Source organism: Azolla caroliniana, unplaced genomic scaffold, assembly GCF_043228905.1.
Source record: "Azolla caroliniana isolate FFs.n. ecotype wild unplaced genomic scaffold, voAzoCaro1.0.p SCAF_18, whole genome shotgun sequence".
NCBI lineage: Eukaryota > Viridiplantae > Streptophyta > Polypodiopsida > Salviniales > Salviniaceae > Azolla > Azolla caroliniana.
In genome coordinates this window covers 319429-337139 of record NW_028230453.1, presented here as the reverse complement: position 1 = coordinate 337139, position 17711 = coordinate 319429, and the positions used below count along the sequence as shown (strand labels likewise).

Below are 17711 nucleotides of genomic sequence, written 5' to 3'. Positions count from 1 at the left end.
CATCTTCAATCTGTTGCAAGGATATCTTGAGGATTTAAAATTCTTACCTCTTTATATAATCGAGGCATTATATTTAGTAATGTCATTGATAAAGTTTGTATTTGTGAGGCATCTTTCTTAAGTTTTGTTCATGATTAGATGTTAAGCTTAAAGTGTGACAAGGGTTATTAGTTGAGAGAAGTTCAAGACATAAGGGTTGGACTAGCCGTCAAAGCATTAATACTTCCTCCAACTATATTCGTTACTGCATATCAATCGACCTCTTGTAGTAGTCATATACAAAGCTAATCATTCTTCTCTCGCCAAGTACTCCACATCAAATGGCACACCAATTTATGGGGACCAATATCTCCATATTATCCACATTTCAAAATATTAAACCATTTGCATGCATATAAACATCTACAAACATGTGCCTTATACACAATGCAAGGAAGAAGTTTAAATATACGAGGAAAAAGGAATATTAAAGTAGAAGTTGTAGTAACAAGTGCATAAAAGAGTTTGATGTTCGAAATATCCCCAAAATATGCAGCACAACAACCAAGAGTTGCCAAAGAAGTGCGTGACAAAGTTCAAGGTTGATTATCTTGTCAAAGTATTCCAAAAGTTTCACCGCATTCATATGAAGGGGCATCAACCTAGTTATGTCATTGTATTTTTCCTATTCCTTTACCCCAAAACTAAATGTATTAAAAGTACAACGGATTGCATATTTATGTGAAATATATGGAGAAAAATTGCTTTATGAAGATGAGGCACCTTGATTCAATAATATGCAACGTTTAATTTTAGGCTTTTAATAAAGTAACATTATTTTACCTTAAAATACAATATGTTATGGAGCTAATTGTTGAAAATTTCATTATAAGATGAAACATTATGGACGCACCAACAAATTTGATTACAATAATTCATTTGTTAATGGCACATTTAGTCTCATGATGTGCGTAAAACAAACTTGATTGTGATTAAAGGAGCACCATTGCGATAGAGTGCAATAGTTTCACAAACTAGTTCGAGGAAAACTATGTGTTCTAAGTTTGCAACTGCTCTCAAATGTATCAAATCACATAAAAGAGAACGTGAGTTAACTCACATGGAATAAATGGTATGGATGTTAGACAAGGGGATGGGATTTAGCATGCATGGCGAGTGCATGTTCAAATATAGGATTGGTTAGCGATTACCGGAACATACATAATGTAATGTGTGAAGTGGGAGCCTCCATGTCTTTCCCACTCCGAGAGAGGGAGAGAGTCCATGCAACCAAAAGTGAATCATTCTCACAATTATGTGTGAAGTTTACTAGTGACTCTCGATGTAAGAATTTTACAAAGGAATATTGCGATTAAGAGGGCATGTTGTGATGTTGTGATGCATGATATGTGAGTAGCAATTCAACCAAATCAACATTTGACAAGAAAACTCAAATATGGTAAAATGTGAAGCCTCATCACAACCGCAATACTAATACTTGCTAACTTGTCCAAGTCATCAAGAGATGCATAGCCATCAAGTCAACCCCCTTATGCCCCAAATCCCTGCTCGCTTTGAAGAGAATGTGAATTTAGTCAAATGGAAACAATACAAAGCAAACAACAAGCAAAGGGATGGGATGGAAGGTGTATTAGTGATCATGATTCTCTTGTTCATGGAAAATAGTTGAAAAGACTGGTGAAACATGTGCAATATAGTGTGTGGAATAGAAGCCCACACATATTTTTGAATATGTGGTGCAATAGTGTTACAAAAAAACCTCATGCATGAAGTAATCTATCGGTGTACCATGATTCATGAACCCAATATTAAATGCATGATATGCATCCCATTTCTGATTGATTAAGTCAACCTTAAGTTTGTACTCAATAACCCTTTAATAGCCATTTATCTCAATGGAATGGATCCAATCTCAAGAAAGTAGAGCATCTCTCGTGTTTGTATATTTGTTTGAAGAAAATTCATAAGGAAGTCCTTTTGAACATTTTTCAAACTCTTTTCTAAACTTATAGATGGTATTACCGCCCTAGATTACAAGCCCGAAAAGAAGCACCAACATTCCCAATACGTCATGTTTCTTGAACCACAACATTATTTTTTTTGCTTAACATTTTAGCGATAGTGTTTCTTTTCTAAAATCCTAGCTCTCGTATGCACACAACATATCACCTTCCCGTAGATTAGAGAATAATTAATGTATATTCACTTTGTACCTCGAGGTATTCAATGGTTCAAACCCATGACCATGTGTGGATGGTTTATCAACAAAGTTGTAGTTCAAAGCACTAATACTGCATGTACTTCATTGCTTGTTAGTTATATGTGGAACCTCTAAAAGGTGACAATTTGACAAATTTTCATTTCCATCGAATAATCAATTGTTGTTCAACTAGGGTTTGTAGGGGTTGAATTAACACGTGGACAATAAACTTGGAAAAATCAAATGATTTTATGGATGTTTTACATTTCCTTAAACAAGAATGCTTGAAATATTGCTAGTCTAGTCATGGAAATGCTATTCAACAAGGATACTATTTTATTTAGACTCAAAATCAGCGAGGTGCAACTCCAATGACCTCTCTAGATGCTTATGTGACACGTAACACTTGATATTTTCAAATTTGTACTTGCAAATGTTTGATTAGATTCCACGACCCAGTATTTGTAGACATGCTCGAGCCCAAAGTGTCATATGGGTATAATGAAGTATATCAAGCCACCGACATTTCGTGGGGAAGATCAAGATCATATCTAGTTCTATATATTAATGGAATTATGCAGTGACAAAAATAGAGGAGTAACTCTCCAACCCAACTAATCATACGAGATAAGGCTAATCAAATTACATGCATCCCATACCATGGCCCTTAGAATAAGCCAAATATATTCATGCAATGAATGGACAAAAGAAAGACATGCAATGGTAGGTCGCCCCTTCACATAACTATAAACCCTAGAGCATTGCACATAAATGTAAACATTAGGAATTGTGCAAAGACACAAACGTCTATGCTCGAACGATAACTATCACGATAATAGGCAGACATATGGCAATCCAATTTGTGATTGTCCTATCCCTTGTCTTAAATCAAATACATATGCTCATGGCGAAAATGTTTTATATACTCGAGCAAATGAGAACCTTGTTATAACATGGCCATACTTTACCCACACAATCTCCATGTTTGAGAGGGAAAAAAACAACTAACGAACAAGTGAACAATAAACAAAACGAAGAATACCTTAGGCTAGGTCTAAGAACACTATCTGAATCCCTCAGTTTGGCTTGTAACGACAAGTCGAAATACACAGTTAACTGTGCCTAGTAGGGTTCAAGGGCTCGATTGGACGAGAGGCACCATATGATGTGCCATCAGAGAAGTAATCGCATTGTGGACGCCCATATGTACACATCATCATATGATCCAAACGCCGATACCAATTCCAATGCAATGGTTCGAACAAGAACCGACTAAATCTTCACCAATTTAGAGGCCATGCCATATTATATTTATAACTCAAAAATATTCCATTGGAAATATGAGTATATAATATATTCATACATACATACGTACATACATCATAAATACATACACATACATACACGAATACGTATATTGTTCAGAATACAAATACGCTTATGTAACGCGGCTTTCCTTCTGCAGAGAACAGAAGAAGAAGGAGAATATGATTACGATGACTGCCACATCTCGGAAGTAACAAAGAAACAGAAGAGCCAGATATAGAAGAAGAATAGACATAGTCGAAGAAGAAGAAGAAGATGATGATGATGACAAGAATATGATCGAATTCTTGATTTTCTGTGTAAGTTGATTCTACCTCAGACCTCCTGAGAAAACCAAGCTTCCCGTTATGGAAATTTGTTCGATTTATTTCATTTTTTTATTCTTCGCAGGAGGGGAATTCACAGAAACTGGCCGGGGTTTCCCTTTTCCTCATATCAAGAGAAAAATGATCAGATTTGCTAAAAACGGTACGAAAGTGGGAATTAGGGTTTCATTTTCATCTGAAATTGATCAGGTAAAAGGTCCGGAGGCGAGAACCGGAGCTTCGTTTTCCTATCATCAGGAGAGAAAAATGTCTAATTGATCAGAAAAACGCCCGAGTTAGGAAATTAGAGTCTCATTTCCGCCTCTTATCCCCAGAGAAAAACACAGAATTTGTTGAAAAAAGTACCAATGTGAGAAGGGTTTCATTTTCCTGATATATCGATCAGAACTAGAGCTCCATTTCTTCTCTTATCAGGGGAATAAAAAGGTCAAAGTTATCAGAGAAACCTCCTGAACCAGGGTGTCACTTTCCTTTTATTTCAAGAGGAATACCTCAATTCATTCAGAAAGTGGCTCATGGGTGAGAAATAGGTTCAAAATTCCGAGAAGAAGATCTCGTCACTCGAGGAAATTAGTGTTTTCTTTTCCTCCTATCTCAGGAGAAAACTTGTCAAACTAACCAGAAACATTAGGGTTTTTCTTTCTCTCTTGAGGAGAGGGAAATTTGTCCAACTTATCTGAAATGGTCCAAAGATCAGAATTAGGGTTTCACTTTATACTTATTGGGAGAGAAAATGGTTAAGTTGACCAGAAAGTGGTCCAAAGCTGAAAATTAGGGTTTTATTTTCATTTAATGAGAGGAGCTTGTGCAATTGATCAGGAAAAAGGTGCTGTTAAACCAGGACTAGGGTTTCCTTTTTCTCCATACCACAAAAGGAACTTCTGTCAAATTTATCAGGAAAAAGGCTCTAAGGAAATAATTATGGTCTATTTTCTATATGGAGATCCAGATGCAGAACTTGATTTAAAGAAAATGCTGCTTATTGCCTAAAAAGTGATATTCACAAACCAAGATGCAGACAAAACGCAGAAGATGTCTTCACTCGGCATCATGCAAATGTAGCCATGGGCATTTAACAGAAGAAGTGCTTTTATTGGTATTTGAATCACAGAATTGGAACCCTTTCCTCATTGCAACAATTGCTCAGGTATGCAGATGGTTTTCTGAATTCTCTAAAAGACATCTTTGGAAGCGATTTTGCTTATCAAGAGGTCCCAAGATGGTATCGGATGTGGATCCAGGTGGGAAGGGCATCATAGGAGGATGGGATTCCTTAGCTAGACTCATGATATATTGTACGGGCTTCCAGAATATTCAATCAAGAATTGTTTTTCCTCACTTTGTGCGCACGACCAGATTCTCTAAGACATCGGGCCGAAGCTTTCTAGTGCCTGAGTGTAGATCAGACATTTTGTATGTTAGTGATCCTTGTGAACACCAATGTAAGAATCCTGAAGAAGATGATATAGGTATTTTCAGGGGGGTTTTCCGTGATTTCCTGACATCAGCTACAAGAAGATTGTTTGTCAATTTGCATGTTGAGCTCGAATCAAAGGAGGTTTGCCCCTATTGCTTCAATAGGGTTTGGAACTTGTTGAATGCAAATATGATACCTAAGAGTGCCCATCGAAGGTTGGGAGCATATGGTTTGGTTGAGTATTTTGTATGTCTTAATGGCCATCTTTATGGTCATTGCACTCTTTTGCATCTCTCTGACACTGAATCGGGTTGAAGGAATGTGGAGTGCATGTGTACAGGCATTTTTACTCTAGCTACTTTTTTCCTTTCTTCAAATTCTTTTGGGAGGGATTTGTTTCTGGTTTCTGTATTTTTGCAGTGATTTCTATATGAAGGCAAGTCTTGATTTGCTTTTGCATAATGGTTTCCTTCCATTTTTTAAACATCTTTGTAATCTGATATATGAAACATAAATGGGAAACTGGTTCTTAAAACTATGGTATTTTCTCTCTCACATGGGCTACATCAGAAATATGTGCCAGAAAGTATCAAGATTACTATGCCAACATGAACTGAAGGCAGTAAGTTTTCCCTTTGGGAAATAGTTGTGGTTGTAGACACAAGTCTACAAGTTGGACACAAGTTGAACACTCACATTTGAGAATATAAATTCATAAGACTCGTAAGCATTGTAAATTTCTTGTTTCGTTATATAATAGCCTCATTTTATAAAGATGTATAGATTTATTGGATCCATTTTTTATTTGATCATTTATCTTGCGTACATCATTTGCTTCAATTGATTATATTTTCTAAGTCATGTGCATTGAAGGCATACCTAGTTCGATTGTTTGTTTTGCTTGGAGCAATCACGTGAATCGATTATAGTTTATGAATTGATTGCTTAAACATGGCTTTGAAATTGATATCCCGACTATGTGGATACAAAAATCTTTCAGTTGACTATTTTTGAGTAACTATACTTCCACCTGTCCACATACTTGAAGTCCAATCAACTTTTGACAATACAATTAGAACTTAAACAAACTTTTTAGGGACTATGTTTGAGTTCTATGCATCATTTTGTATGCTCAACAAGATTTGTCAACACATTGTACGGTGGTTGTGGAAAAAATGTCTTCTATAATTGGAAAGATCCATTGTCATGGTTCCTATTGCAATATATGCCGTCCACATTGCACAAAACCTCTTTGCTTAGTAACAAGACCAACCATGTAGTTTCATTGACATTCAAAGCTTCAACCATCATCAAGCAAAAAAGAATCAACTAACCATCATAAATTTTAAGATGAGTGCAAGAGTTTGCTCGCAAATGGTTTTAGAAGTTCATGAATAGAGAGAATTTTCATAGGAAACGGATCAACTTTCTTTGTTAAGGGTTCTAGAAGATTTGCAATAACAATTTCTTTAACTTTGAAATCTTGAAACTACTTGGATACTCTTTTCTCTTATTGGTGCATGTGACCTCACTCATTTGTTGTCGAGGTCATAGTACTATGAGGGTTCCATATCAAACTTGACTATGTGAGATAGTTTGGTTTTGTAGATTGTGCAACATGATGATGCTTTGCACATTATTCATGAACCTTGGGGATGAATAAGAGAAGCCACGAGAGATTATCAAAGCTTTAAAAAAGGTCATGACTCATAGGTGCGTTAGATTCTTGTTCACAATAAATTTGTATGACTTGCAACATATATTAAATTAAGAAAATTTAAATGTTTTGCACCCATGTCAAGCCTTTATGATAGAAGCTTGAATTCCAACTCTTGGCATTTCTTTTCAATGGGTAATGCCAACCATTTCAATCAGTAAAACAACCTATTTTTTAAGTGCATCATGATGTGTGTATGACCATGATTTCATCGTCTAAAAAATGGATATGAGTTTTGTAATGTGTGTGACACCAACCGCATTGCTAAAGACTTGAATCCACTATATTCATTTTTTAGAAATTTCATATGTTTACTTCTTGAATCTATAAATATATTATAACATATTCATTCAATAACATTGAAATCAAGCTTTTATACTCAATTACAATCCAATGGATGTGTTATATTATGGATCAAAACAACGATGAGACAAAGAAAGAGATTAAAGAGAATAATGAATTAAGGATGCTTAACCACACTCATCGCCCTCAAGCAAAGAACTCGAGACAAACATGAAATAGCATTGATGTCCCATACCACTGAATTATGAATATCACCTTATGTTATATCTTGGTTGGTGAAATAGAGAGGATATGGAGGAAAGAGCTCCACCTCACCAACAAGAGTCTTGGTAACATCTCAAGATGTCACAATGAAGGGGGTAGCTAGTCCCCGTTGTATAACACAACATCAAAGGCTCCATGGCCACTACATACCGTAGATCCATATGGGTTTGTCTTGGTTCCGAGGATAACTAGTTTCCCAACCATCCTACCCTTAACCCATTAAAGTTAGTTATAAAATTGGTTCGTAAGGTTATGCGACGGCATGCCTATAACATGCTAGCACACTTGGTTGGAGTTGTGAGGATCATGGTAGTCCTAACATGAGATCCATGCGTGTGCACAAGAACTTAGTTGCCAATGTATATTCCATGTTGTGAAACTTAGGAATAAATGAAGAGCGTGGGAGAAGGATGGTTGAGAGGTTAGTCAATGTCATGTTATCATTTTTTCAGCATTGTTAATGCCCATAATGTTGACATGTCAACTTGTAATTTCCTCAATTTGGATTTTTTGAAGAAATTACATTCCAAGCAGTTCCAAACACTCATCTTTTGTGATCTTTATGATGCAAGATGATAGTGTGAAGGTTTAGGATCTCCAATTCAAGAGTGTTCCCTTAATCATTCAAGCACAATGTATGCACAACAATTTTCATGTCATGCATATGGATACTTACGATGTTTTTGTTGGTTTTACGTGATTGTATGCATTTGGCCCATGTTTTACTCAAGTTATCCAACTAGTACACTCATATTTATGGATAATGGAACCTATGTTTTGTTCGCACAAGTGACAAATGGGTCTACCCACATCTCTTATGATATGGAATATGAACCTAGTATTGTTTGATAACTTAAGTAGGGGAGGTGAAAACATAACTTGTGGGGTATTGATACTAATGTTCCATTGGTGTTTTTTTTTCAAAACAAAATATCCTTCCATTAGTTATATAAAAAGGTCATAACGACTACAACACACAAAGTATTTTTTCCCCAAACCTATCTTGTGTACGACAATGGCTCAGGAAACAAAGTTATGTACTCCAAAGTAGAGAAAACAGTCTACTAATTACAAGCTATTCCATAGACACATTGCAAGGTATCCATATCCATAGACAACGACAAAAGTAGCTCTATTCGGAAACAAGCCCTTTGAGGTCATAGTTTTGAACTATTTCAATACTTCTTCAACATGTTCTTGTTCAACATAATCTTTATCCAAAAAACCAAATGCTACCACAAGCTTTCAGGGTAGATAACATTGTATTCCATGCCTATACATCTCGGGTTTGAAGGCAATCAACTACGTTGTTTGCTTTTTCCAGAGATCCACATTTCACATTTGTGACTGTAATTCATTGGTTCTTTTTCGTCTACTACTTGCCCCACAAACAATTAGTTGGTTAATGTTCCATATGCATGCCGATTATCTATCATGCATTAGACGTAATAACAATGCCAAACACTTATTTTTAGTCATTATGTATTAGAGATATGTACTAATGTAAGCAAATGATAAGGATAAACGATAGATCTAGATAGAGAGGAGAGAGAGAAAGAAGGGTGCCGACACGTGTATAGAATACTACAGTAAATTCTCACCACGGGATATTATATGGTCATGCTTGTAACATTTTGAGTTTGCATTTCCTACATGATTTGACCATTATGAGTTTTTTATTCATGTTATTCGGTCTTACTAATGTTATATAGCTATGTTTACGAAACTTGAATCTTACTTGCATAGTTTTGTTGTCATCTTCATATAAAACTACACAGGGAGTTGGAGTACTTTTTTTTTTCCAAAAAAGAATATCCTTCCATTAGATAAGAAAACCAAGTTTGCTACAACATACAAAGTATGTGGAAAGAAATCCAAGATACTTCCTAAAGCCCTCTTGTAAAATTCAAAGGGCAACCATAAATCTTTGCCTAAAGAGGCTAAGGAGATGGATCTATATACATCCCAACTTACAATGGAGAACAACCAACACAGGGAATTGGAGTACTTGTTGGATTAAACTTTGCTAATGAGGCTCTTCATGTTAGACAAATTCTATAGAGGTTCCAACTAATGCCTATGATTGTTTGATTCAAGGTCTCAAGTTTGGACGATCTTTCCAAAGAATAATAATTTGGTTAGTTTGAAAATGACAATCATACATGTACGCGTGGTTAGGTGTCAATGTGTACCTCCCATTTGTGAAACCTAGGCATACGACTAGAGCATTGGATGATGACTAGTTGCATTAAATGTTTGGGACTTAGGAGGTTAGTTGTCTGATGTCTAGCATACTAGCAAACACATCAAATGTGATGTCACAATTACTACATAAAGCTTTTTCAACACATAATGACTTTCCCTAACTCTGCTTGCTTGATGATCTTCTTCCCATTTCATGATTTGTTGCGTATATTATCTTTTCTTGAGTACTAAGATGCTTCATGTAATTTTATCGCTACTCTAGAAGGGGGGTTAGTACAAAAATGGGAAGTCATATCATGATTGTATGGACACTTGACAATACAATAACATCCTAAGAGATGGGTTATTGTATCCATACATTTTCGTCTTATCTTAGCACACTTGGGCTTTGATGCAACCATGGGAACTAAAGTAAACGAATGGGTGGACTATGGTTAAGCTAAGTTGTGCAATGTCCCTTGATGATGTCGTGACATGTATTATATGGTAAAGTGGAAATTTGAAATTCAGGCCCAGATCTTTCCAAAGCAATCTCATGGGTTAAGGTCTTCAATTATGTTTGTGATGGGTTGCAATGTTCTTAAAACTAGGAGAGCTGCAATTTATTTTATTTAAATAACATTGCATGTTACCCATGTAGGCCTTAAAGGGGCAATGGATGCCTTTTCACTTGTCTATTTGTGTGTCTCATCTTATTAGTATTGGGAGAATAAATAAGCTTACATCATTTTCTTGGACATGGTACCATTGAAAAATAACTTGACATCAACAAAACAATATGCTAAGAAGAATAACTAAAACCAAGCAAAAAGCAAAAATCACAAACTTTACAATGACGGATTATTAAAGTTATATTGCTTCTCAAAAATTATACCTTATGTATGAAGCAAAAGAAAAAGGATGATGATGTCCAAGAAGTAGGGCGAATTCAAAAGTGGAAGGCTTGTGGATAAGGCTTGATAGAAGCGTGATGTGGACGGAAAGCCAAGTTACATATGCTTCAAAAGTGGGATAACTATGAAGTATCAATATTTAACTAGAATAGAACCCGAGGTTTGTGGGTCCTAATACAAAGGCAATATGCACACAACATTGTGATGTGGCTTCATGCTGCTAGAAAAAGGGGGGGGGGGGGCATAATAATAAGATAGTATTTAAAAGAGTTCATCACCAAGGCATGAGGTTATGGGTGACAGATGGAACGTTATCTAAAGAGACCTTGTTAAGGATGAGTTACTTGCACGGGAGACTGGCAATCAAGCGAGAATTGAGATGTCTATGTCAATTGTTTGGAGACCATGATGTCAAATCACTGATGTGGTGAGTAGGTTAGGAAAAAGTCATGCATGTTATGTCAAAGATGCGTGATTTATCGTTGGGCTAGGCAAAAGCAGAGGACAAAGGAAGTCATGTAATTTAGGAAGAAGTCGTCTATGGTGTAATAAGGATATGTGAAAAAATTGCATTTGAACCCAAGACACCATATTATAAGTGTAGTACCTCTTAAGAAAAACTGAAATCTTAATTGTATTGTGATGTTATTTTAATCTTCCATATCTCCTTGGGCAAATTATTCTCCTTGAATTTTGTCTATGTTGTTCATCTCCTACTTTGAACCTAGTAGGCTCCACTCATTTTCATCTCCTAGTTTGAACCTAGTAGGTTCACATGCCAACGTTCATGGGGTAGGTCAATATTATAACTTAGTGAGTGAATCATACGTTGGTATGGTACATAGCTCAAGGACGATAATACTTTAGTAGTAGTGGATGGAGGGGGTCGTCTAATCAGTAGTAGATTCAAGCCATATGTTTGTAGCTTAGCCATACCTCAACCCTTGAAGAGGGGTTGGAGAGATATGTGAGGACTCGTAGTGGATGGAAGGAAAGCTTACATTTGCGGGGCCCTTTACGTTCGAAACCAACAACAAAATGACATGGTATGGAACCCATAAAGTGATGCCACACATATGGGCAACAATATTGTTCAAGAGTCCGCGAATTCTATGTAGGGCAGATCGGGCAGGCGGGTGGTGCAGTGTTACGCGAACGGTGTGTGCGTGCCGGACATTCGATGAATGCGGCCATACTTACTTACAAAGAATGATTCACTTGACTAAGTTATAATATTGACTTACCCCATGCCATGTCATGCCATGTATGTATGTACATATCAAATTCACTCTTTCTTATGTAAGAAGAGAGCAACACACTCATACTGTCTGTCCATCTATCTAATCTTAATCTCTCTCTCTCTTTCTCTCTCTCTGTGTCAGAGTGCTTATCTTCTTCTTCTTCTTCTTCTTCTGTCTGTCTCATCCTATACTCTCTCTCTCTCTCTCTCTCTGTGTCTCAATCAATCTGTTTCTCCTTCCCACGCACAACACACACAGACACAGATCCGGTACCATGGGATTGCTTGACAAGCTCTGGGATGACGTTGTTGCTGGTCCTCAACCCGATCAAGGCCTCGGTCGCCTGCGCAGAAACCCTAAACTACAGTTCGACGGTATGCTCCTTCTCCCTCTCTCCTTCTCCTTCTCCTTCTCCTGCTCGATCCACACTACTTCGTCAATTTTCACTCGCTTGAATTGTTGTTTCTCTCTCTCTCTCTCTCTCTGTCAATGTGTTTCTCATGTTTGTATGCCCCGTTCTGCTTCACTTATTTCCTTACACTACTCACTTTCCTTATCGTGCGTGTGCGTTTCTTTTGTTTGTGCTGCGAGATCTGCTCTTACGTTCTAGTTCCTCAACACTGCTCTCTCTATTAAGCCTTCTTCATGTTTCTCTTGATCTAGAAGAGACTTTAGACGAGGAATTTATTGCGAGCCGCAGAAGAAGCAGTGAATTCCTTCGCCATCAGGAGGAGGCAAGGAGAGTGGCTCAGAGCATACCTATACTGAAGAAGCCTCCTCGTTTGAGGATCGATTCTCTGGATATGGACTATACCGACTCCGCTCCTTCAACTCCAGGAGCTCCAAGCACCCCTAGCTCCTCTTTTGCCGCATCTCCTTTCAGCAGTATGTTACTGATCCCTTTTCTGGTTTTGAACTCTTTTATCACAGTTTCGGTGTTATAGATCTTTATCAATTAGGGTGGATATTCTAGTGTAGAAGCTCAGATTCATTTCTTTTTCCTCATCATACCCTCACTGTTTGAAGTTCAAGTTTGTTTTTGTGTTCTCAAGTATACCTTAGCTGAGTAGCTCTGATGTCCCAGCTCGTTTTCTTGTTCCTGAGCATGCTCTCATTTAAAAGTTCAGACCTTTGGTATTCTTTACTAGATCTTGATCTTGGGCCATAACTAATTTAGAAGCTCAGGGCTGAAGAAATTAGGTTAGATCTTTCTTGTTTGTAAGCTTTTACCAGCTTAGACATTTAGATACTTTCATGCTAGTACAGATGTTTCTTGTTCTTGGGCATATCATCCTGTAGAAATTTGGATCAGCATATACAATTATAGCTGTCCAAATATTTCTCATTCTTAACTGTATTGTCTATATACTAATGGAGAAGTCTAAATCTTTCTTGTTCTTGACTATGTTGTAGACCTGATTTGTTTTGTCCTTGGCTGCATCATGCTATCATAGCCTAGAAGTACGGTCTATTCTTATTCTTAGGTATCCTATCAATATCCAACCCTAAACCTTTATGTTTTCGTTGTCTTTAACTATGTCCACCATATTATAGCATCTGCATGATCCATATTCTAGCTTAGAAGGTAAGGCAAATTGCTGTTCTTAAATATTCACAGGTCTATATGTTTGGTCTGCATCTTATACCTTGGGAGGTTCCACTCAAATTTGGGTACTATGCTAGCCTAGACGTTCAGATTTTTCTTGTCCTCATCAGAGCCTATATGTTTTCGTCATATCTTCTGGAATCTGAAATTGTATATATCTTACAGACTTCGATCGGGAAAGAGTTCAGCGGAAAGCTGCGTCTGTTCCTTGTTCTCCAGCTCTAGGGTCACATGATGGTAATAAATACTTGAAACCTTGATGAGTAAAGCTTTAAGAAATTCATTTGTGATGATATCATTTCATTTGTTAATGTTAGAAAGCTTTAAAGTTTGTTTGTGAATGGGCAGATTTGTAACTCTTTAGATGAATTTAAAGATGTTATCTGTTAGATCTTATCAGTCAGATTTATAACTTCCACCAAACTTTAAAGAATTCATCTATCAGCTATCAGATTAGTATTTGATGTAAAGCCTTAAAAATTGATTCGTCAGTAGCCAGATTTATAACTGCTAGAAGCCTAACAATTTATTTGTTTGTGGCCAGATTTATAATTGGTTGAAACCTTTAAAGAATTTGCTTGTTACTGTCCTGATTGATGGCTGTCTGAAGTTTTTAAAGAATTCATATGTGATAGTGCCTAGTTCTTAATTTCTCCTTCATCTTAATGTTACACATGCAGTTCCCGAAAGAGAGATTGGTTGGAGCAGCGTTTTTCATTCTGGGAGTGTCAGAACGATGAAGAAACCAATTCCTGAGAAATTTGACAAACAAACTCCAAACCCTCCTTCTGTATATGATTGGTAATGTTTTGCATTCAATCTTACTTCTAGTTTGTTTCTCCTATTTTGGTGAGGAGGTTTGCACTATTCAAAGGCTTGATCATCTCATCTAATGCATGTGAAATTTGCGGAAATGGAGGGTTTGCACCAGGTAATATGATCAAGGCTTGATCAACAGAAAATGAGGGTTTGCAGGTGGAATGAACTATGCATGTATTCAAGCCTTGATCATATCCTTTGGTGCATGTGAAGTGGTGAAATATTCTATGTAACCTTATCTGATGCATGTGAAAAATAGTGAGATTACAGCTATGGTTGTAAAATATGCCTGTGAAATTTTGTAAAATTTAGCATCCTTAATTGTCACAACATTGGCTAATATTAGTTCTCCATGGACATATGGATTGCAGGGTAGTATTGAGCGCTTTGGACAGATAAAAAAACCATATCTGTGCAAGGGCGCCTTCAGTACACTTAATGCCCTCGAAATAAGGCGGTCCATGTGATTGGAGTTAGGTCCATACATAATTAGCTTAAGAAGAACATGAGATGATGTACAGCTTATTAATGAAATTGTATAGTGGGGTGGGGAGTTTTAGAAAGGGTTTATATACCATTATGGTTTATGTTGTCAGTGAGAGATATTAGCCAACCTATTGCTTTGGTGCAGGCTATATAGAGAATACCATTTCAAGTATGCATTATTACTTATAATGCAATTCTTGGATGGACTCTCAGTGTTGGAGATGATGATGAAAATGTAGGATTTCTTAGTTTTATACATATAATAGAGGGGTGGTCTTAGGTGTATATATGGTGGTAGCAATCCTAGCCACGTGGTCAATACTACTTGTTATGAAGTTCTTGAGACTTGGGATAAACTTTGGAGTGTTGGAGATAATGTAGACTTTCTTGCTTTTGTACATATATGCTTGGTGTGGTGTGTGGATCTTAGCAGGTTGTCCTTTATTTGGCATGGTGTACAAATCAATACTAGTAAGTTGGAGGGTTTGGTTACACAGATTTCTCTTTTGTTTTGTAATATTCTCTATCATTGTGCTGGCTTTGGAGTGGGAAGATTTGGTCAAATTGGGGCATCTTAAGTTTGGTGGCGGCGTTAAATTTGCCAACTTCTATTCTGTAATGTAATACTCTTCACATGGCAAAGAAAAATAGTATGCAATGATAATCAAGTTGAAAGATGATTCTTTTATTGGCCATCGGAGTTCTTATTAAAGATCAAGTGGACAGTTAAGTTGGAACAATGGCCCTGGTGGCAGTATGTCGCAGACAGCGAATGGTGTTAATGATGCTCGGGACATGCAATCTGATTTTGAAGGTGAAAGAAGACCACTTTAATGATCATCATAGGTCCTATTAGCTATCGAGTGGACAGCTAAGTTAAACATTGCCTTGAGTGCAATTTGTTTTGGTAATGGAATAATAATACTATCAACGATGCTAGCTAACCTCTAACTCTGTTTCATCAGAGCGTCGTTGAAGAATCCGTTACTTTTTTCATATCTATACATGAGGTTCAAAATGATGAATGGTTATGAAGGACTTATGTTTTTTTGGGAATTTCAAAGGTTTTACCTTTGTTAGTACAAAGGTTTGGAGGGACGTACCATTTACTTGAAGAAATGCAGAATGTTTTAAGGTATTTTAAAGTAGATTTGTGATGTCAAATCTTGAGGATCTTTGGGGAGGAAAGGAGAGATGCTTTATAGAGCTTCTTGAGTGGTATTAACTTTTTGTAGATTTGGAGTTCTAATACTTTTATTTAGTATTTTCTTTGTTTGCGTCTGCAAATATGAATTTATTTTTCTCCCCACCAATGCTACTTCCTCTTAGATTTGCTTTTATTGCCACACAATCTTGTGCATCGATTATGCCTATTCCTTGACTAGGAGGATGTGATTTGGAATGGTTTTTTAAGAGGTTTATTAGAATGGGTTGTTTCTAGGATTTGTACTGCATTCTCTCTCTCTCTCTCTAACACACACACACAAAGTCGCCAATGCAATAGAGTACAAAAGGAAAACATAGACATTATGCAACATTGCATGGAAAGTTAATCTATGTGCAAATAAAGGTGAGGGTTATGCCACTCCCCCTTATTAAAGATGTGGAAACAAATGGTGAGCAATTGAAGGATATCATTCTCAATGCAGATGCTTAGTTCCCCATGCAATGCTTGGTTTGATGTAGAATGCATGGCTCATCTCAAAATGTTCAAGCTCGCAAAAGATAAAAATAAGAAAGCCTTAACATTGTGTCAACATCAAAGAATGATGAGGATGAAGAGCCAATACAATCAAAAGCAAGAATAGAAAACATAAATGCTTAAACTCTAACTGAAATTGGCATGGAGATAACTTGAGGGCCAAAAAGAAGATATAATTGGTGAGTTCACCAATGATGGAACAATATTTACATAAGGTTTATATGCATGATAGGATATTGCCTATGTTGTTGAAGATTGAAACACCATTTAAGGCATGTGTGTATGTATAATGGCAAAGTAGCAGATGCAACTATAATAACAAGTGAGATCTTGAAATGGACATGACCACAAACATATCAATAGATAGAAATGATGTTGGATCAAGCTATCAAGCAATATTTCTTAGAAGATTGGCTCATGAATTGGATTAAAAAAATCATAAAGGAGGTTTCAACCATTGAAGAACTATCATGGTATATAAACCCTTTCTAAACCCTAGCAAATGTTAACCCTCAATGTTATCCTAGGTATAAAGTTAGAACATCCCTTTCGAAACCACATATTAATATTTTCATGAGCCTTAGCTCTCAAAGAGTTAGTATGCTTGGATCATTCCCGCTTGTCCACTACTCTACTTCCTCACTCAAGCTAGGTGTAGGTGTCGAGATAGCATCATGGAATGCAATGAAAACCTCCTAGAGGATGAATATCACTTCTTGCATGCTCAATATATATTGTAATTCGTGAGAAATATGATGGCCTAAGTGTCATATTGGAATCTTCTCCAATAAAGGGTGAGTGCAATGTGTGCGCGTTATTTTCACATATATAGAGCGTAATTCCCTATTCAGGAAGAATTTCACAATCAAGATGATATATTTAGTTGGTTTTATAGGTAAAAAAATTACATCTTTATGGATGATAAAATGATCTCTCTCTCTCTCTCAAATTTCAATGAGAATGAAGATAGATGTGTGTCATGGACGAGGGATTGCAATAGGGATCGGCAACGGTTCGGTTTAGGCTTAGCCGGTTTGGCTTGATCCAAGAAAAACTGGCTAAGCCTAAACCGTTTACGAGATCTCAAACCTGAGCCGAGTCGGTTCACAAACCGGTTTAGGCTAAACCGGTTTGGTAAACGGCTTGTAAACCGGTTTAGAAACCTCTCTCTCTCTCTCTCTCTCTCTCTCAGATGATTCACTATAT

At 36.8% G+C, this 17711-nt stretch overlaps 2 protein-coding genes across 3 annotated transcripts; both read left to right on the top strand.

The window, feature by feature from the left end:
* The first annotated feature begins 3658 nt into the window (after positions 1-3658).
* Positions 3659-5804, top strand: LOC147851912 (EID1-like F-box protein 2). The gene is made up of 2 exons (XM_087334303.1): positions 3659-3825; positions 3917-5804. Exon 2 carries the CDS (start codon positions 4865-4867, stop codon positions 5582-5584), a length of 720 nt encoding a protein of 239 aa, XP_087190429.1. The 5' UTR covers positions 3659-3825; positions 3917-4864; the 3' UTR covers positions 5585-5804.
* A 6280-nt stretch (positions 5805-12084) lies between these two features.
* LOC147851911 (dormancy-associated protein 1-like) lies at positions 12085-16081 on the top strand. Of its 2 annotated transcripts, none has more exons than XM_087333834.1 (5): positions 12085-12266; positions 12559-12777; positions 13664-13735; positions 14179-14299; positions 14689-16081. In XM_087333834.1, exons 1-5 carry the CDS (start codon positions 12167-12169, stop codon positions 14714-14716), a joined length of 540 nt encoding a protein of 179 aa, XP_087189960.1. In that variant the 5' UTR covers positions 12085-12166; the 3' UTR covers positions 14717-16081. The 2 variants fall into 2 exon arrangements, with proteins under 2 accessions (XP_087189960.1, XP_087189961.1); XM_087333835.1 differs by having other exon boundaries at positions 12091-12266; positions 12556-12777.
* The last annotated feature ends 1630 nt before the right edge of the window (positions 16082-17711 follow it).